General features: G+C 41.8%; 1 protein-coding gene across 2 annotated transcripts; it reads right to left on the bottom strand.

Moving 5' to 3' along the window:
• Nucleotides 1-825: 825 nt before the first annotated feature.
• Nucleotides 826-20948, bottom strand: LOC112259175 (ras-related C3 botulinum toxin substrate 3-like). 2 transcript variants are annotated; one of them, XM_024433930.2, is made up of 6 exons: nt 20794-20948; nt 18044-18115; nt 8734-8851; nt 8496-8558; nt 7857-8020; nt 826-1763 (listed from the first exon to the last, which is right to left on the bottom strand). In XM_024433930.2, the coding sequence occupies exons 1-6, from the start codon at nt 20826-20828 to the stop codon at nt 1703-1705; spliced, it is 513 nt and encodes a 170-aa protein (XP_024289698.1). In that variant the 5' UTR covers nt 20829-20948; the 3' UTR covers nt 826-1702. The 2 variants fall into 2 exon arrangements, with proteins under 2 accessions (XP_024289698.1, XP_024289692.1); XM_024433924.2 differs by having other exon boundaries at nt 7861-8020.
• Nucleotides 20949-21390: the final 442 nt, after the last annotated feature.

Below are 21390 nucleotides of genomic sequence, written 5' to 3'. Positions count from 1 at the left end.
ATCATTATTGTAATTGTATTGTGTTACTTTAGTTTATTTAGTAAATATTTTCTTAACTCCATTTTCTTAAAACTGCATTGGTTAGGGGCTTGTAAGCATTTCACGGTCCACAACCGTTGTATTCAGCGCATGTGACAAATACAATTTGCATTCTTCAAAATAATTCCTTTATCTCACCACTAGAGGGGAAGAAACAGTTATACTGCAGGTCTACAACAACCACAGAAACGCACTCGTTAATTAATGACATTGTTTTGTGATATGAGATCTCTAGATTAAAAGTGAGTTACTAGCTAGGTTTCCATCCAATTGGCAGCAGATTTTTATGCACACATTCTAAAATCCCCCCCTTTTTTATGTGCAGTTTCCCACCAGAGATATGTTTCAATCAAATTGACTTGTAGATAAAAGTCTGTGTGTGATGACGTAGGTCACAAAAATTACTTTTGCGGTTAAATTCCCATGTACCAAATAAAACGAATACAAGTCCATTGCATTCAACTCAAACTTTTTTTTTGTTAAATAGCAAATGTGCCCACTCTGGTATGGGCATGTGCGCTCAAGCCAACAGTTTGCAGATGCAGTGCGGGTATTCCATATGACAGTTAATATATCAATATTTGCACATGAAAGTATTTCCACTAAAAAGGTTGGATGGAAACCTGGTTAGTATTATCCTTTTCTTCTGGAATTAAAGAGCTAAATGTTCAGGTCCATAATAAATAGATATATCCAAAATGCATTCCTCCTCTAAATATTATTTTGTACATTATCACTAGACTTAGTTTGTGTAACACATAAAACAGACCACGGTTGTGATCATCCATTTCCCCTTTGTTGAATCAACAGTTTGTAGCAAAGTCTTGTCTATCACTACAATGCAGTAATAGTATCAGAAACGTAACACTGCTTGAAATTTTACTCTCTCACACATACAGTGACATGCATGGGTAGATTCAAATAATTGGAAAATGAAGACATATTGTTTAAACCAATGCAAGCACCTCCATCAGAGGCATTCCTCAGGTAGCCATGTTGTACAACTCCCATGTCATTCTTGTCTGTTTGTCACATTATTCACTTCACAGAGTAGGGTGAAATTGCCCCTAATCACTGATCTAAGGTCATGTGTTTTTTCCCCGTAATGGTCAAGTTTAGGACTTGAGGCGGGAACGTTGATCCTAAATCTGTACCTAAGGGCAACTTCAACCCAGAGCGACAGATTCACAGTACAGACTGTTTTGAGTGCTGTATCAACTCAAGCTAACAGGACTGAGAGGGAGTAGGGTTGTATGAGTGAGAGTAGACACCTCAAGTGCTTTCCTCTGTGTAAAAACAAACAAATGGCAACTTGACGAACCATCTTTACACCTGATCAAATGGTTTTCCTATTGTAAAAAAAATCCAGTATTTATTTCTCTTGGGGCCAATCCTAACTTGATATCAAATATTCCATTGACATGAATCCATTATTTACACAAACGTAAGTTAAATTGCCGTTACGTGGTGTTTCAAGTTAGGACTTGTCCCGAAGAGAAGTAGTGATTGTTATAGTGATGTTTTAGTGTACCAGATGTATCGTCATGACGATGGCCACTATGTTGGTGGTTGATCCTGGAACAATAAGAGCCCTCAGAACACTGTGCACCTCTTGCCCCTCTTCTTGACGGGTGGGGGGCACAGCACAGCACGGATGGCCTCGTCAAATACCGTCTTCAACCCTCGCTGGGTCAGGGCCGAGCACTCCAGGTACTTCACAGCACCTGACCACCACACACAAACAAACATCTTTATTACACATCTATAATCAAATTAAGTATTTTATCCATTAGTTCATCTGACACTTAGTAAATAGATAAAGGGCTTAATTGCCAAAATCTCACACTATCCCTTTAAAAAGGTACAGACTCAGACATATGACATCAAGCACAGAGGGTCACTTGCTGTTTGGGGCAATACCCTGTGAAAGTAACCACCCCGCTATACTTCGGTATCATATGCCCTAATCTTGTGAATGGACTTCACGATTATATCATCAAATTTGTGAGAACGCTGTAATTTTTATATATACAGTACCAGTGAAAAGTTTGGACACACCTACTTTATTGCAGAATAATAGTGAAGACATCCAAACTATGAAATAACACATATGGAATCATGTAGTAACTGAAAAAGTGTTAACAAATCAAAAATATATTTGATATGAGATTCTTCAAAGTAGCCACCCTTTGCTAAGATGACAGCTTTGCACACTCTTGGTATTTTGTCAACCAGCTTCATTAGGTACAGTAGTAGGTAGTCACCTGGAATGCATTTCAATTAACAGGTGTGCCTCGTTAGACAGCTTTAAAATAAAAATTAAAAAAGGCGCAGCAGCCTCTCTTTCTCGCTCTCTCATGAAGCAACGCCCACCTCTACAGGGCGTGCTAATCCAATAGCGTGGTTATATGCAAATACAAGAGGCCCAGTCTTACCCAATCATATCAATCTAGATAACCTCTGCGGAACCTTGGGACAAGCAGGCAGAAAGATGTGACCGCAGTTCAACTGTTAATATCACAGATATACTGGTAACTACGCTCTTTTGTTTATATGGCTTGTTAAAAATTTTAAAAAGTTGACTCTAAAAACTGTTGATTGAAAAACGACTGGACTGAACAGTTAATTCATTCTCCCCCAAACTAGCACAAAACCAATGTGCCTGATATGCAGCAAGTCCGTAACTCTTGTGAAAAGTGCCAATGTTAGGCTCCATTATGACACCAGGCATAGTAAATTTGATCAGATGTATCCCCTACACACACACAGAGAGGTGAGAACAAACAAGATTAACCAACTCAAATCCCAATATGAAAAAGGTCCACCAAAGTCCTTGTCAATTCCCTGACAGACTAACAACGTGCAATGGAGTGTTCACTGAGGATAGCTTGGGTTTTGGGAAAACAAAAACTTTTTCAGACGCTGGGATGGTAAAAGGATGCATGTCTGAAGATGCTGACAACTTCCTTGAAGGTGAACAAAAAGGATGAGCTCAGAGAAAAGATCAAACAGATCGCACTGTCAGATTCACAGCAATGAGGAGAACTGAAATATTAGCTGAAGATTTAACTTCACCATATGATGCGGTCATTCAGAATGCACCATGCATTTCATTTAGCTGTGGATGAATCTACAGATAACACTGATAATGCCCAGCTTCTGGTGTTTGTCAGATTTTATAACGAAACAAAGAAGGAATTCTGTGAGGAGCTGTTGGGCTTAACCCATCTAGAAGCACACACAGCTAGAGGAAATCCATGAGGTCAAAGGGATGCTGACAAAAAGGGGGATAGATCTGAAGACCATGGTCTCAAACACCAAAGATGGAGCTCCAGCCATGATTGGAAGAGGGACAGACATTACATCACACCTCAAATCAACTGACTGTTGAGCTGCAGGGACGGGACAACACAGTTGTGATATGATAACAGCAGTCCGGGCTTTCCAGGAGACAGAGGTTTCCAACCATGTAGATTTCATCCAGAAGCTGATGGAGAACCTCAAGGCAAGCTTTGATGACTTCACTGTTGGAAGAGAACTGCTGTTGCTCATCCAGAACCCCTTCTTGGTCACAAATGTGACAAAGTTGTCAGAAGAAGCCAAACAGATCTTCAGATGGGTAGATGTTACATCACTGACATGGAGTTGATTAAGCTGCAAGAAAATGTGTCTTTAAAGGAGCAGGCTGGTGATTGTGATTGTCCCGGAATGCCGCTTAGCAGACAGGTCAAGCGTCTCTGCCTGCTTGACAGAGCCGCTAAGCTGCTAGCCATCAAGCTAACGAAGTTAGTCCCAGATGAGTTTTCCAATGGAGCCCTCGGTCTGCGCTTTGTTTCAGGACAAACCGGATCACTCAGAGCTACAATGCGGCAATTGTTTGCTTGCCAAGGATTATAGGCATGAGGTGGCTTCCTTGATCACGCATGTTGCCTGCCCATGTAAGAAACTGTAAGAAACTGGGGAAAACTGGGGAAAACGCAGAGTGGAATGATGACCTTTTCTACGCTGGTGGCTGGATGGCGTTTGCGCTTGTTGGATGCATCTCCGCCTTGTCGTTTATCATTATCTGACTGGAAGGTGTTGCCCGGGGCTCCCCTATCTTATAGCGGAGTCGAAGGAGCACAGCAAGAGGAGCAAGGCAATCAACGATGGTCGCATGTCACGAGCCGTGGACGCTAAAGACAGCGGCCTCCCACAAAGCAGTCTACACTCCCATGGAGAAGTCCGGAGCGGATTCAAATGATGAATTGTTTAGCCGTCCAGGAGCTTGATCTTCCTGCACCTTCGTTGCTGGGGGTACCGGTGTCTGCGGCCGCAGTGCCTACTCCTACGATTTCAAAGTCCACGTTGGCAACCTTCCGTTCCTGCTGTGAATTGAGCGGGGCCCCTCCATCTGTCGGAGGCCTGCATCATCCTGTCAGGATCTCGTCAGCCATGATTTTGGGCAGCTCCATGGTAAGAAATGTGACTGTTCCTATCTCGGAGATGGAGTAAATGACATTACCAAGCTGCTCCCGAATGTACTACATCAGGGCAAATTGATTCTATCGTAGTCCATGTGGGTTTTAATTACATTATGAAGGACAGCTCTGAACAGTTGAAACTGGATTTTAAAGAGCTGATTGACTCTCTGCTAGACACTAAAAAAATACCCATCATATTTGGCCTTGTGCCCTCAATGAATCGTGGCATGAACGCTTTTGCAGGATTCTTTCTCTTCACAACTGGCTACATGATTATTGCAGCTGAAATGGGTGTAACATTTGTTGACAATTTCGATACCTTCTGGAAACAAAACACGTTTTATAAGGAGGATGGGATAAAGGTAAAAAAGAAAATGACTGTAAAAACTGTCAAATCCATGTGGATTGATGAGGAATTAAAAAATGGTATGGTTGAGAGGGATGAGGGAAAAGGAATGGCAAATAAGTCTGGCTGCACAACCAATTGGCAACTGTATTGCAAATTGAGAAATTATGTGACTAAACTGAATAAAAATACAAATCTACACTATGAAACAAAGATAAATGACATAAAGAATGATAGTAAAAAGCTTTAGAGCACCTTAAATTACATTTTGCGAAAAAAGGCCAACTCCGCCCCATCATTCATCAATCAGATGGTTCATTCATCACAAAACCAACTGATATTGCCAATTACTTTAATTTTTATTTTTCATTGGCAAGATTAGCAAACTTAGTCATGACATGCCAGCAACAAACGTTGCCACTACACAAAGTATATCTGACCAAACTATGAAAGACAAGTATTGTAATTTTTACACCCCCTGCTATATTGTGGATAAAGAGTGTCTAACAGAACACAGAGGGTGTTTTTTAATGGAAGCCTCTCCAACATATAGGAGAAGCTTCTTCAAAAAATGGCTTAACAAAGAGCTGCAGTTAGTTTCAGTGTGGTTAGCAAGGAATAAGTTAGTCCTAAATATTTATAAAACTAAAAGCATTGTATTTGGGACAAATCATTCACTAAACCACAACTAAATCTTGTAATAAATCATGTGGAATTTGAGCAAGTTGAGGTGACTAAACTGCTTAGAGTAACCCTGGATTTTAAACTGTCATGGTCAAAACATGTTGATACAGTCAGAGATCAGGTGAAGTCTGTCCATAATAAAGTGCTACTCTACCTTCTTAACAAAACTATCAACAAGGCAGGTCCTACAGGCCCTAGTTTTGTTCCACTTGGACCACTGTTCAGTCGTGTGGTCAGGTGCCACAAAAAAAGGACTTAGGAAAATTACAATTGGTTCAGAACAGGGCAGCACAGCTGGCCCTTGAATATACACCGAGAACTAACAATAATATGCATGTCAATCTCTCCTGGCTCAAAGTGGAGGAGGAATTGACTTCATCACTACTTGTATTTATGAGAGGTATTGACATGTGAGTGCACCAAGGTGTCTGTTTGGGCTACTGGCGCATAGCTCGAAAACCCATGCACACCCCACAAGACGTCTCTTCACAGTCCCCAAGTCCAGAACAGACTAAGGGAGGCGCACAGCACTGCATAGAGCCAGGACTACATGGAACTCTATTCCACATCAAGTAACTGATGCAAGTAGTAGAATGTGATTTAATAAACAGATAAAAATACAGCATAGGCAACATAGGCACAGACACATGCATACATACGATAACATACGCACTATACACACGTATTTTGTATTGAAGATATGTGGTAGTGGTGGAGTAGGGGCCTGAGGGCACACAGTGTGTTGTAGATATGTGGTAGTGGTGGAATAGGGGCCTGAGGGCACACAGTGTATTGTAGATATGTGGTAGTGGTGGAGTAGGGGCCTGAGGGCACACCGTGTGTTGTAGATATGTGGTAGTGGTGGAGTAGGGGCCTGAGGGCACACAGTGTGTTGTAGATATGTGGTAGTGGTGGAGTAGGGGCCTGAGGGCACACAGTGTGTTGTAGATATGTGGTAGTGGTGGAGTAGGGGCCTGAGGGCACACAGTGTGTTGTAGATATGTGGTAGTGGTGTAGTAGGGGCCTGAGGGCACACAGTGTGTTGTAGATATGTGGTAGTGGTGGAGTAGGGGCCTGAGGGCACACAGTGTGTTGTAGATATGTGGTAGTGGTGGAGTAGGGGCCTGAGGGCACACAGTGTGTTGTAGATATGTGGTAGTGGTGGAGTAGGGGCCTGAGGGCACACAGTGTGTTGTAGATATGTGGTAATGGTGGAGTAGGGGCCTGAGGGCACACAGTGTGTTGTAGATATGTGGTAGTGGTGGAATAGGGGCCTGAGGGCACACAGTGTATTGTAGATATGTGGTAGTGGTGGAGTAGGGGCCTGAGGGCACACAGTGTGTTGTAGATATGTGGTAGTGGTGGAGTAGGGGCCTGAGGGCACACAGTGTGTTGTAGATATGTGGTAGTGGTGGAGTAGGGGCCTGAGGGCACACAGTGTGTTGTAGATATGTGGTAGTGGTGGAGTAGGGGCCTGAGGGCACACAGTGTGTTGTAGATATGTGGTAGTGGTGGAGTAGGGGCCTGAGGGCACACAGTGTGTTGTAGATATGTGGTAGTGGTGGAGTAGGGGCCTGAGGGCACACAGTGTATTGTAGATATGTGGTAGTGGTGGAGTAGGGGCCTGAGGGCACACAGTGTGTTGTAGATATGTGGTAGTGGTGTAGTAGGGGCCTGAGGGCACACAGTGTGTTGTAGATATGTGGTAGTGGTGGAGTAGGGGCCTGAGGGCACACAGTGTGTTGTAGATATGTGGTAGTGGTGGAGTAGGTGCCTGAGGGCACACAGTGTGTTGTAGATATGTGGTAGTGGTGGAGTAGGGGCCTGAGGGCACACAGTGTGTTGTAGATATGTGGTAGTGGTGGAGTAGGGGCCTGAGGGCACACAGTGTGTTGTAGTGGTGGAGTAGGGGCCTGAGGGCACACAGTGTGTTGTAGATATGTGGTAGTGGTGGAGTAGGGGCCTGAGGGCACACAGTGTATTGTAGATATGTGGTAGTGGTGGAGTAGGGGCCTGAGGGCACACAGTGTGTTGTAGATATGTGGTAGTGGTGGAGTAGGGGCCTGAGGGCACACAGCGTGTTGTAGATATGTGGTAGTGGTGGAGTAGGGGCCTGAGGGCACACAGTGTGTTGTGAAATCTGTCAATGTTTTGCAATGTTTTCTAAATTGTATAACTGCCTTAAATGTTGCTGGATCCCAGGAAGAGTAGCTGCAGGAAGAGTAGCTGCTGCCTAATGGCGATCCATAATAAATACAAATACCAATACAAATACATTAGCTGTTCCGAATGTGGGCGATGGATGGTTAGACATCCACACAGACTGACCTATCTCCCGTGCCATGGCCAGGCCCTGGGGGTAGGTGATGGGGGACAGCTTCTTGTCCCTCAGCCTCTCCGTGGTGTCCTTGTCATCTCTCAGATCCAGTTTAGTGCCCACCAGGATGATGGGGGTGTTGGGGCAGTGGTGTCTCACCTCTGGGTACCACTGAGACACGCCACATACAGAGGGTAAAGGTCATTAGGTCAAATATGGAGATTAAGGCTGGGTAGAACAGAGATATAGAAATATAACCTCTAAATCTGATCTATGGACATAGATGGCTTATAGGACTATTATGGATAGTGTAGAACAGAATAGCAGAACGCAGTAAAACACAATAGAACACCATTAGACACTGCTGAAAAACCTCACACATCCTTTAAAAACACCAAATCAAATTTAGTGAATCATAACTTAACCAGAGTCATATACAGAGAGAGTTTGACACACAGAAAGGTGTGTGATGTCATCTAAGAGCATCGTAATGCTTTTGAGTTGAAACCACAATGGCCAAACTCTCTCTATATCAGGACTATAGCTATAGAACATGAACCAGGGAGAGCTATAGATGTGCTTCTTTAGGTCAGGCTCGGCAGGTCCCCTGTTCCTGTGTCTGTGAGCAGGTAGGTTCAGTACTGACCTTAGCTCGGACGTTCTCAAAGGAGGCGGGGCTGACCAGGGAGAAGCATATCAAGAACACATCCTGGGGAGAACCATAGAGAGACAGACCTTAGGGTGAAAACACTGAGATCAACCAACCATGGAATCCCCTGACTCCACATGGGACAGACTGGAAGAATAGCTAGTCTGTGATTAGTAGATAGCAAATCAATCCTTCACAGAAAGATAATGGGTTAGAAGCTGTGTGTGTGTGTTACCGTCTGTGGATAGGACAGTGGTCGGAGTCTGTCGTAGTCTTCCTGTCCTGCTGTATCCCATAGACCCAGATTCACTGGTTTCCCATCAACCATCACATTGGCAGAGTAGTTGTCAAAGCTGCAGGGAGAGATGCATATTGTTACGCCACAATGACATCGTCAGGGAAGTGATTAGCACACAAGAGGAAACCATCTTTATATCCAGATGCCAGCTTTGTGTATAGCGTAGACACATAAAATACAGCTCTGTGTATAGCGTAGACACATAAAATACAGCTCTGTGTATAGCGTAGACACATAAAATACAGCTCTGTGTATAGCGTAGACACATAAAATACAGCTCTGTGTATAGCGTAGACACATAAAATACAGCTCTGTGTATAGCGTAGACACATAAAATACAGCTCTGTGTATAGCGTAGACACATAAAATACAGCTCTGTGTATAGCGTAGACACATAAAATACAGCTCTGTGTATAGCGTAGACACATAAAATACAGCTCTGTGTATAGCGTAGACACATAAAATACAGCTCTGTGTATAGCGTAGACACATAAAATACAGCTCTGTGTATAGCGTAGACACATAAAATACAGCTCTGTGTATAGCGTAGACACATAAAATACAGCTCTGTGTATAGCGTAGACACATAAAATACAGCTCTGTGTATAGCGTAGACACATAAAATACAGCTCTGTGTATAGCGTAGACACATAAAATACAGCTCTGTGTATAGCGTAGACACATAAAATACAGCTCTGTGTATAGCGTAGACACATAAAATACAGCTCTGTGTATAGCGTAGACACATAAAATACAGCTCTGTGTATAGCGTAGACACATAAAATACAGCTCTGTGTATAGCGTAGACACATAAAATACAGCTCTGTGTATAGCATAGACACATAAAATACAGCTCTGTGTATAGCGTAGATGCCTAAAATACAGTTCTGTGTATAGCGTAGACGCCTAAAATACAGCTCTGTGTATAGCGTAGATGCCTAAAATACAGTTCTGTGTATAGCGTAGACGCCTAAAATACAGCTCTGTGTATAGCATACACGGCTAAAATACAGCTCTGTGTATAGCATAGAAACCTAAAATACAGCTCTGTGTATAGCATAGATGCCTAAAATACAGCCTTGTGTATAGCGTAGACGCCTAATATACAGCTCTGTGTATAGCGTAGACGCCTAATATACAGCTCTGTGTATAGCATAGATGCCTAATATACAGCTCTGTGTGTAGCATAGACACCTAAAATACAGCTCTGTGTGTAGCATAGACATCTAAAATACAGCTCTGTGTGTAGCATAGACGCCTAAAATACAGCTCTGTGTATAGCGTAGATGCCTAATATACAGCTCTGCGTAATAGTAGACACCTAATATACAGCTCTGTGTATAGCGTAGACACCTAAATTACAGCTCTGTGTAATAGTAGATACCTAAAATACAGCCCTGTGTATAGCGTAGATGCCTAATATACAGCTCTGTGTATAGCATAGATGCCTAAAATACAGCTCTGTGTAATAGTAGACGCCAAAAATACAGCTCTGTGTATAGCGTAGACGCCTAAAATACAGAGGGTAGCAAGTTAAGTTCCTCGGCATACACATCACAGACAAACTGAATTGGTCCACCCACACAGAGCATCGTGAAGAAGGCGCAGCAGCGCCTCTTCAACCTCAGGAGGCTGAAGAAATTCGGCTTGTCACCAAAAGCACTCACAAACTTCTACAGATGCACAATCGAGAGCATCCTGGCGGGCTGTATCACCGCCTGGTATGGCAACTGCTCCGCCCACAACCGTAAGGCTCTCCAGAGGGTAGTGAGGTCTGCACAACGCATCACCGGGGGCAAACTACCTGCCCTCCAGGACACCTACACCACCCGATGTTACAGGAAGGCCATAAAGATCATCAAGGACAACAACCACCCGAGCCACTGCCTGTTCACCCCGCTATCATCCAGAAGGCGAGGTCAGTACAGGTGCATCAAAGCTGGGACCGAGAGACTGAAAAACAGCTTCTATCTCAAGGCCATCAGACTGTTAAACAGCCTCCACTAACATTGAGTGGCTGCTGCCAACACACTGACTCAACTCCAGCCACTTTAATAATGGGAATTGATGGGAAATGATGTAAAATATATCACTAGCCACTTTAAACAATGCTACCTAATATAATGTTTACATACCCTACATTATTCATCTCATATGTATACGTATATACTGTACTCTATATCATCTACTGCATCTATATGTAATACATGTATCACTAGCCACTTTAACTATGCCACTTTGTTTACATACTCATCTCATATGTATATACTGTACTCGATACCATCTACTGTATCTTGCCTATGCTCCTCTGTACCATCACTCATTCATATATCTTTATGTACATGTTCTTTATCCCCTACACTTGTGTGTATAAGACAGTAGTTTTGGAATTGTTAGTTAGACTACTTGTTGGTTATTACTGCATTGTCGGAACTAGAAGCACAAGCATTTCGCTACACCGCATTAACATCTGCTAACCATGTGTATGTGACAAATAAAATTTGACTTGATTTGATTTGTGTATAGCATAGACGCCTAAAAACCAGCTCTGTGTATAGCGTAGACGCCTAAATTACAGCTCTGTGTATAGCGTAGACGCCTAAAATACAGCTCTGTGTATAGCATAGACGCCTAAAATACAGCTCTGTGTATAGCATAGACGCCTAAAATACAGATCTGTGTATAGCATACACAGCTAAAATACAGCTCTGTGTATAGCATAGATGCCTAAAATACAGCTCTATGTATAGCATAGATGCCTAAAATACAGCTCTATGTATAGCATAGATGCCTAAAATACAGCTCTGTGTAATAGTAGACACCTAATATACAGCTCTGTGTAATAGTAGACACCAAAATACAGCTCTGTGTAATAGTAGACACCTAATATACAGCTCTGTGTAATAGTAGACACCTAATATACAGCTCTGTGTAATAGTAGACACCTAATATACAGCTCTGTGTAATAGTAGACACCTAATATACAGCTCTGCGTAATAGTAGAAACCTAATATACAGCTCTGTGTAATAGTAGACACCTAATATACAGCTCTGTGTATAGCATAGATGCCTAAATAACAGCTCTGTGTATAGCATAGACGCCTAAATTACAGCTCTGTGTATAGCATAGACGCCTAAATTACAGCTCTGTGTATAGCATAGACGCCTAAATTACAGCTCTGTGTATAGCATAGATGCCTAAAATACAGCTCTGTGTATAGCATAGATGCCTAATATACAGCTCTGCATAATAGTAGACACCTAAATTACAGCTCTGTGTATAGCATAGATGCCTAAAATGCAGCTCTGTGTATAGCATAGATGCCTAATATACAGCTCTGTGTATAGCATACACGGCTAAAATACAGCTCTGTGTATAGCCTAGAAACCTAAAATACAGCTCTGTGTATAGCATAGATGCCTAAAATACAGCCTTGTGTATAGCGTAGACGCCTAATATACAGCTCTGTGTATAGCGTAGATGCCTAAAATACAGTTCTGTGTATAGCGTAGACGCCTAAAATACAGCTCTGTGTATAGCCTAGAAACCTAAAATACAGCTCTGTGTATAGCATAGACGCCTAAAATACAGCTCTGTGTGTAGCATAGATGCCTAATATACAGCTCTGTGTATAGCGTAGATGCCTAATATACAGCTCTGCGTAATAGTAGACACCTAATATACAGCTCTGTGTATAGCGTAGACACCTAAATTACAGCTCTGTGTAATAGTAGATACCTAAAATACAGCCCTGTGTATAGCGTAGATGCCTAATATACAGCTCTGTGTATAGCATAGATGCCTAAAATACAGCTCTGTGTATAGCATAGATGCCTAAAATACAGCTCTGTGTAATAGTAGACGCCAAAAATACAGCTCTGTGTATAGCGTAGACGCCTAAAATACAGAGGGTAGCAAGTTAAGTTCCTCGGCATACACATCACAGACAAACTGAATTGGTCCACCCACACAGAGCATCGTGAAGAAGGCGCAGCAGCGCCTCTTCAACCTCAGGAGGCTGAAGAAATTCGGCTTGTCACCAAAAGCACTCACAAACTTCTACAGATGCACAATCGAGAGCATCCTGTCGGGCTGTATCACCGCCTGGTATGGCAACTGCTCCGCCCACAACCGTAAGGCTCTCCAGAGGGTAGTGAGGTCTGCACAACGCATCACCGGGGGCAAACTACCTGCCCTCCAGGACACCTACACCACCCGATGTTACAGGAAGGCCATAAAGATCATCAAGGACAACAACCACCCGAGCCACTGCCTGTTCACCCCGCTATCATCCAGAAGGCGAGGTCAGTACAGGTGCATCAAAGCTGGGACCGAGAGACTGAAAAACAGCTTCTATCTCAAGGCCATCAGACTGTTAAACAGCCTCCACTAACATTGAGTGGCTGCTGCCAACACACTGACTCAACTCCAGCCACTTTAATAATGGGAATTGATGGGAAATGATGTAAAATATATCACTAGCCACTTTAAACAATGCTACCTAATATAATGTTTACATACCCTACATTATTCATCTCATATGTATACGTATATACTGTACTCTATATCATCTACTGCATCTTTATGTAATACATGTATCACTAGCCACTTTAACTATGCCACTTTGTTTACATACTCATCTCATATGTATATACTGTACTCGATACCATCTACTGTATCTTGCCTATGCTGCTCTGTACCATCACTCATTCATATATCTTTATGTACATGTTCTTTATCCCCCTACACTTGTGTGTATAAGACAGTAGTTTTGGAATTGTTAGTTAGACTACTTGTTGGTTATTACTGCATTGTCGGAACTAGAAGCACAAGCATTTCGCTACACTCGCATTAACATCTGCTAACCATGTGTATGTGACAAATAAAATTTGACTTGATTTGATTTGTGTATAGCATAGACGCCTAAAAACCAGCTCTGTGTATAGCGTAGACGCCTAAATTACAGCTCTGTGTATAGCGTAGACGCCTAAAATACAGCTCTGTGTATAGCATAGATGCCTAAAATACAGCTCTGTGTATAGCATAGACGGCTAAAATACAGCTCTATGTATAGCATAGACGCCTAAAATACAGCTCTGTGTATAGCATAGACGCCTAAAATACAGATCTGTGTATAGCATACACAGCTAAAATACAGCTCTGTGTATAGCATAGATGCCTAAAATACAGCTCTGTGTAATAGTAGACACCTAATATACAGCTCTGTGTAATAGTAGACACCAAAATACAGCTCTGTGTAATAGTAGACACCTAATATACAGCTCTGTGTAATAGTAGACACCTAATATACAGCTCTGTGTAATAGTAGACACCTAATATACAGCTCTGTGTAATAGTAGACACCTAATATACAGCTCTGCGTAATAGTAGAAACCTAATATACAGCTCTGTGTAATAGTAGACACCTAATATACAGCTCTGTGTATAGCATAGATGCCTAAATAACAGCTCTGTGTATAGCATAGACGCCTAAATTACAGCTCTGTGTATAGCATAGACGCCTAAATTACAGCTCTGTGTATAGCATAGACGCCTAAATTACAGCTCTGTGTATAGCATAGATGCCTAAAATACAGCTCTGTGTATAGCATAGATGCCTAATATACAGCACTGCATAATAGTAGACACCTAATATACAGCTCTGTGTATAGCATAGATGCCTAAAATACAGCTCTGTGTATAGCATAGATGCCTAAAATACAGCTCTGTGTATAGCGTAGACGCCTAATATACAGCTCTGCGTAATAGTAGACACCTAATATACAGCTCTGTGTAATAGTAGACACCTAATATACAGCTCTGTGTAATAGTAGACACCTAATATACAGCTCTGTGTATAGCATAGACGCCTAAAATACAGCTCTGTGTATAGCATAGACGCCTAAAATACAGCTCTGTGTATAGCATAGATGCCTAAATAACAGCTCTGTGTATAGCATAGACGCCTAAATTACAGCTCTGTGTATAGCATAGACGCCTAAATTACAGCTCTGTGTATAGCATAGACGCCTAAATTACAGCTCTGTGTATAGCATAGATGCCTAAAATACAGCTCTGTGTATAGCATAGATGCCTAATATACAGCTCTGCATAATAGTAGACACCTAATATACAGCTCTGTGTATAGCATAGATGCCTAAAATACAGCTCTGTGTATAGCGTAGACGCCTAATATACAGCTCTGCGTAATAGTAGACACCTAATATACAGCTCTGCGTAATAGTAGACACCTAAATTACAGCTCTGTGTATAGCATAGATGCCTAAAATGCAGCTCTGTGTATAGCATAGATGCCTAATATACAGCTCTGTGTATAGTATAGATGCCTAAAATACAGCTCTGTGTATAGCGTAGACGCCTAATATACAGCTCTGCGTAATAGTAGACACCTAATATACAGCTCTGTGTAATAGTAGACACCTAATATACAGCTCTGTGTAATAGTAGACACCTAATATACAGCTCTGTGTAATAGTAGACACCTAATATACAGCTCTGCGTAATAGTAGACACCTAATATACAGCTCTGTGTAATAGTAGACACCTAATATACAGCTCTGTGTAATAGTAGACACCTAATATACAGCTCTGTGAATTGTAGACACCTCATATACTACTCTGTGTAATAGTAGACACCTAATATACAGCTCTGTGTAATAGTAGACACCTAATATACAGCTCTGTGTAATAGTAGACACCTAATATACAGCTCTGTGTAATAGTAGACACCTAATATACAGCTCTGTGTAATAGTAGACACCTAATATACAGCTCTGTGTAATAGTAGACACCTAATATACAGCTCTGTGTAATAGTAGACACCTAATATACAGCTCTGTGTAATAGTAGACACCTAATATACAGCTCTGTGTAATAGTAGACACCTAATATACAGCTCTGTGTAATAGTAGACACCTAATATACAGCTCTGTGTAATAGTAGACACCTAATATACAGCTCTGTGTGTGTAATAGTAGACACCTAATATACAGCTCTGTGTAATAGTAGACACCTAATATACAGCTCTGTGTAATAGTAGACACCTAATATACAGCTCTGTGTAATAGTAGACACCTAAATTACAGCTCTGTGTATAGCATAGACGCCTAAAATGCAGCTCTGTGTATAGCATAGATGCCTAATATACAGCTCTGTGTATAGCGTAGACACCTAATATACAGCTCTGTGTATAGCATAGATGCCTAATATACAGCTCTGCGTAATAGTAGACACCTAATATACAGCTCTGCGTAATAGTAGACACCTAAATTACAGCTCTGTGTAATAGTAGACACCTAATATACAGCTCTGTGTAATAGTAGACACCTAATATACAGCTCTGTGTAATAGTAGACACCTAAATTACAGCTCTGTGTAATAGTAGACACCTAATATACAGCTCTGTGTAATAGTAGACACCTAATATACAGCTCTGTGTAATAGTAGACACCTAATATACAGCTCTGTGTAATAGTAGACACCTAATATACAGCTCTGTGTAATAGTAGACACCTAATATACAGCTCTGTGTAATAGTAGACACCTAATATACAGCTCTGTGTAATAGTAGACACCTAATATACAGCTATGTGTAATAGTAGACACCTAATATACAGCTCTGTGTAATAGTAGACACCTAATATACAGCTCTGTGTAATAGTAGACACCTAATATACAGCTCTGCGTAATAGTAGACACCTAAATTACAGCTCTGTGTATAGCGTAGACGCCTAATATACAGCTCTGTGTATAGCGTAGACACCTAATATACAGCTCTGTGTATAGCGTAGACGCCTAATATACAGCTCTGCGTAATAGTAGACACCTAATATACAGCTCTGCGTAATAGTAGACACCTAAATTACAGCTCTGTGTATAGCATAGACGCCTAAAATGCAGCTCTGTGTATAGCATAGATGCCTAATATACAGCTCTGTGTATAGCGTAGACGCCTAATATACAGCTCTGCGTAATAGTAGACACCTAATATACAGCTCTGTGTAATAGTAGACACCTAATATACAGCTCTGTGTAATAGTAGACACCTAATATACAGCTCTGTGTAATAGTAGACACCTAATATACAGCTCTGTGTAATAGTAGACACCTAATATACAGCTCTGTGTAATAGTAGACACCTAATATACAGCTCTGTGTAATAGTAGACACCTAATATACAGCTCTGTGTAATAGTAGACACCTAATATACAGCTCTGTGTAATAGTAGACACCTAATATACAGCTCTGTGTAATAGTAGACACCTAATATACAGCTCTGTGTAATAGTAGACACCTAATATACAGCTCTGTGTAATAGTAGACACCTAATATACAGCTCTGTGTAATAGTAGACACCTAATATACAGCTCTGTGTAATAGTAGACACCTAATATACAGCTCTGTGTAATAGTAGACACCTAATATACAGCTCTGTGTAATAGTAGACACCTAATATACAGCTCTGTGTAATAGTAGACACCTAATATACAGCTCTGTGTAATAGTAGACACCTAATATACAGCTCTGTGTAATAGTAGACACCTAATATACAGCTCTGTGTAATAGTAGACACCTAATATACAGCTCTGTGTAATAGTAGACACCTAATATACAGCTCTGTGTAATAGTAGACACCTAATATACAGCTCTGTGTAATAGTAGACACCTAATATACAGCTCTGCGTAATAGTAGACACCTAATATACAGCTCTGCGTAATAGTAGACACCTAATATACAGCTCTGTGTAATAGTAGACACCTAATATACAGCTCTGCGTAATAGTAGACACCTAATATACAGCTCTGTGTAATAGTAGACACCTAATATACAGCTCTGCGTAATAGTAGACACCTAATATACAGCTCTGTGTAATAGTAGACACCTAATATACAGCTCTGCGTAATAGTAGACACCTAATATACAGCTCTGTGTAATAGTAGACACCTAATATACAGCTCTGCGTAATAGTAGACACCTAATATACAGCTCTGCGTAATAGTAGACACCTAATATACAGCTCTGTGTAATAGTAGACACCTAATATACAGCTCTGTGTAATAGTAGACACCTAATATACAGCTCTGTGTATAGTATAAATGTAAAATACAAACACTTCATGGAGGCAAGCAGACTCACTCACTTGCATCCATGCATTGTGTGTGTGTGTGTGTGTGTGTGTGTGTGTGTGTGTGTGTGTGTGTGTGTGTGTGTGTGTGTGTACTCACACAGTGGGTATGTACTCTCCGGGGAAGGCATTGGTGGTGTAGCTGATTAGCAAACAGGTCTTTCCCACAGCCCTGAGAAAAAAATAATGGGAAAACTAAAAGATCATTACTTGACACATTGGAAAAAACAGAGCAAACTAGAATACCATTTGGCCCTAAACAGAGAGTACACAGTGGCAGAATACCTGACCACTGTGACTGACCCAAACTTAAGGAAAGCTTTGACTATTTACAGACTTAGTGAGCATAGCCTTGCTATTGAGAAAGGCCGCCGTAGACAGACCTGGTTCTCAACAGACTGCCCACAAAATGAGGTGGAAACTGAGCTGCACTTCCTAACCTCCTGCTAAATGTATGACAATATCAGAGACACATATTTCCCTCAGATTACACAAAGAATTTGAAAACAAACCCAATTTTGATAAACTCCCATATCTACTGGGTGAAATACCAGTGTGCGATCACAGCAGCAAGATTTGTGACCTGTTGCCTCGAGGGCAACCAGTTAAGAACCAGTTAAGAACAAACACTAACTATTTGCACATAGTATGACATTTGTACTGTCTTTATTATTTTGGAAATTGTGTGAGTGTAATGTTTACTGTTAATTTGTATGGTTTATTATCTAGTTCACTTGCTTTGGAAATGTTAACATATGTTTCCCATGCCAATAAAGCCCTTCAATTAAATGTTTTTTTAAATAATAAATAAAGAGAGACAGACACATACTCGCTTTCCTCACTGCTAGAGAAAACACAAGCCTAATAATGAGACCCTAAAAAAAGCTGCTGAGGTAGGTAGACTTCTAGGTAGGCTGGCACTCAGTTTGTGCATGTCTGCTGTCTTTGTCTCTCTCTCAGGTTAAGTATCACACAGACATTGGCCTATTTTCACTTTGCATGAGAGACACTACTCCCTCACCCCTGTTATCGACCCCATCCCTGTTATCGACCCCATCCCTGTTATCGACCCCATCCCTGTTATCGACCCCATCCCTGTTATCGACCTCACCCCTGTTATCGACCCCATCCCTGTTATCGACCCCATCCCTGTTATCGACCCCATCCCTGTTATCGACCCCATCCCTGTTATCGACCCCATCCCTGTTATCGACCTCACCCCTGTTATCGACCCCATCCCTGTTATCGACCCCATCCCTGTTATCGACCCCATCCCTGTTATCGACCCCATCCCTGTTATCGACCTCACCCCTGTTATCGACCCCATCCCTGTTATCGACCCCACCCCTGTTATCGACCCCATCCCTGTTATCGACCCCATCCCTGTTATCGACCCCACCCCTGTTATCGACCCCATCCCTGTTATCGACCCCATCCCTGTTATCGACCTCACCCCTGTTATCGACCCCATCCCTGTTATCGACCCCATCCCTGTTATCGACCCCATCCCTGTTATCGACCCCATCCCTGTTATCGACCCCATCCCTGTTATCGACCCCATCCCTGTTATCGACCCCATCCCTGTTATCGCCCCCATCCCTGTTATCGACCCCATCCCTGTTATCGACCCCATCCCTGTTATCGCCCCCATCCCTGTTATCGACCCCACCCCTGTTATCGACCCCATCCCTGTTATCGCCAAACACACAACACAGGAAGGGTTGGTGACAGCGGTGTCTGTGTGTGTGTCTATGAGTCTGTGTATCCAGTACGTCAGAATGATATGAACAGATTGATGGTGGATTTGCAGGGTAGGAGGTGAATGGCCTGCGTAAGAATGAGTGTGTGTGTGTGTGTGTGTGTGTGTGTGTGTGTGTGTGTGTGTGTGTGTGTGTGTGTGTGTGTGTGTGTGTGTGTGTGTGTGTGTGTGTGTGTGTGGATGAACGGAGGGAGCAGTAGTGAGACAGACTGACAGTTTAAGTGCTACTATAAAACAGATTTGGGGTCATTGAGTTTGCTTGGCTGGGGGTAAGGAGTATGAAGGAACTGGGAAAGAGGGGAGGAGGGAGGGGTAGTGAAAACGTTGGGTTTTTTTTGGAGCAGGCCACTAATAGTATATTCTGGGTTGCTCTGGGAATTACAGATTAACAGATGAAATATTAATATATTACGCTAATGCTCTGATTGATTCTTGCATGGCTAAACATGGAGTGTTCTAGCTGAAGTATATGTTCATTAAAAGTAGTTAAACCTACGCCCCGGTTTGTTATTATATAAAGGAACAAACATAACAGATTAATGACCCTTAGTTTTCACAAATCCTCCAAATGGGATTTGGCATTAGTATGGCATTGTAGATATCAACATTTCGCCAAGGCTTAGGGGAGTTAAGGACAAAATCAGTCAGATAAAGGATCAATGCTTCCTGCTGTATCTACATAGACCTGCTGTACCATCTCGCCTTTTTTAATCCAACTCCCAAATACTGTAGCGAACATGGTAGTAAATGATGTAAGGAAAATAAAAACGGAATAAATGAATAGATTCCTTCATAAACCATGGGAAGAAAGGGCTGTAAATTGAAATTATTATAAAACAACGCCTAGAAATTCCTTAGCCCGCATCAGAACTGATGAAGCCTGATTCCCGATGGCCTACAAGGCGAGTATGTTTCCCAAAGCATCGCTACAGCCTGGGCGTTTCTCAGCGTGAAAATACACAACTCCACATTTTACACATCCCGACGTCTCACATTATATTACAATCATCTCCCAAACATGACCGCATCGCTGGTCTCACGCACACACACAGGATGAGGATATTCTCTACGTTTATCAATGAGATTCTTACCCGTCCCCGACCACCACACATTTAATTGCTTGCATTTGCAAAGGTCTAGGCAGTTTCAGAAAGCCTACAGAAGTGGTTGCTGTATCTCACAATGAGCGCTAGCAGTGATTTAGATCAGAAGCGGGTCAGTCCGCTCTGCTTTCGAGCCGCAGTGAAAGGGGTAGGTGACGAGAGACGCCTGAAAGACCGAGCGTACTTAAAGGGCCAGTGAGCATCAGAAGTCAATTTTCCCCTTTCCCTTGTTTGAGGAGTTTGTATTTTCCCCAGTGTTTCGACAACAACCTTGGATTTAAAACACGGAATCTTTGTTGACAATTTAGCCAAAAATGTATGCAATAATTATGAAATCCAACAAAAAAGAAGCACAGTATCAATCCAAAAACTGCAGTGCAATTTTTTTTTTAATAGTACATTCATTACACACCATTAAATGTTTGATTTGTTGATTTTTCAATACAAGCTTAAAATCTGATATGTAAATTAATCGTCGTCAGATATTGATATCAGCGACTACAACTTCAAATCTGATGTAGTAGCGTGTGAAAATAAAAATGTATTTACTTTCCCTGACTGGGACAGTCTCAGAGAAACTACACC

Source organism: Oncorhynchus tshawytscha, linkage group LG27 (genome assembly GCF_018296145.1).
Source record: "Oncorhynchus tshawytscha isolate Ot180627B linkage group LG27, Otsh_v2.0, whole genome shotgun sequence".
NCBI lineage: Eukaryota > Metazoa > Chordata > Actinopteri > Salmoniformes > Salmonidae > Oncorhynchus > Oncorhynchus tshawytscha.
Note: the sequence above shows the minus strand (reverse complement) of the source record. Positions and strands in the feature narration are given on the sequence as shown.

Coding starts and splice junctions, on each gene's coding strand:
- LOC112259175 (XM_024433924.2), bottom strand. CDS start 20,828: ATGCAAGCAATTAAATGTGTGGTGGTCGGGGACGG. Junction 18,116..20,793: donor TGTGTGGTGGTCGGGGACGG/GTAAGAATCTCA, acceptor TTTTTTTCTCAG/GGCTGTGGGAAAGACCTGTT. Junction 1,764..7,860: donor GGCCATGGCACGGGAGATAG/GTCAGTCTGTGT, acceptor TGTGGTGGTCAG/GTGCTGTGAAGTACCTGGAG.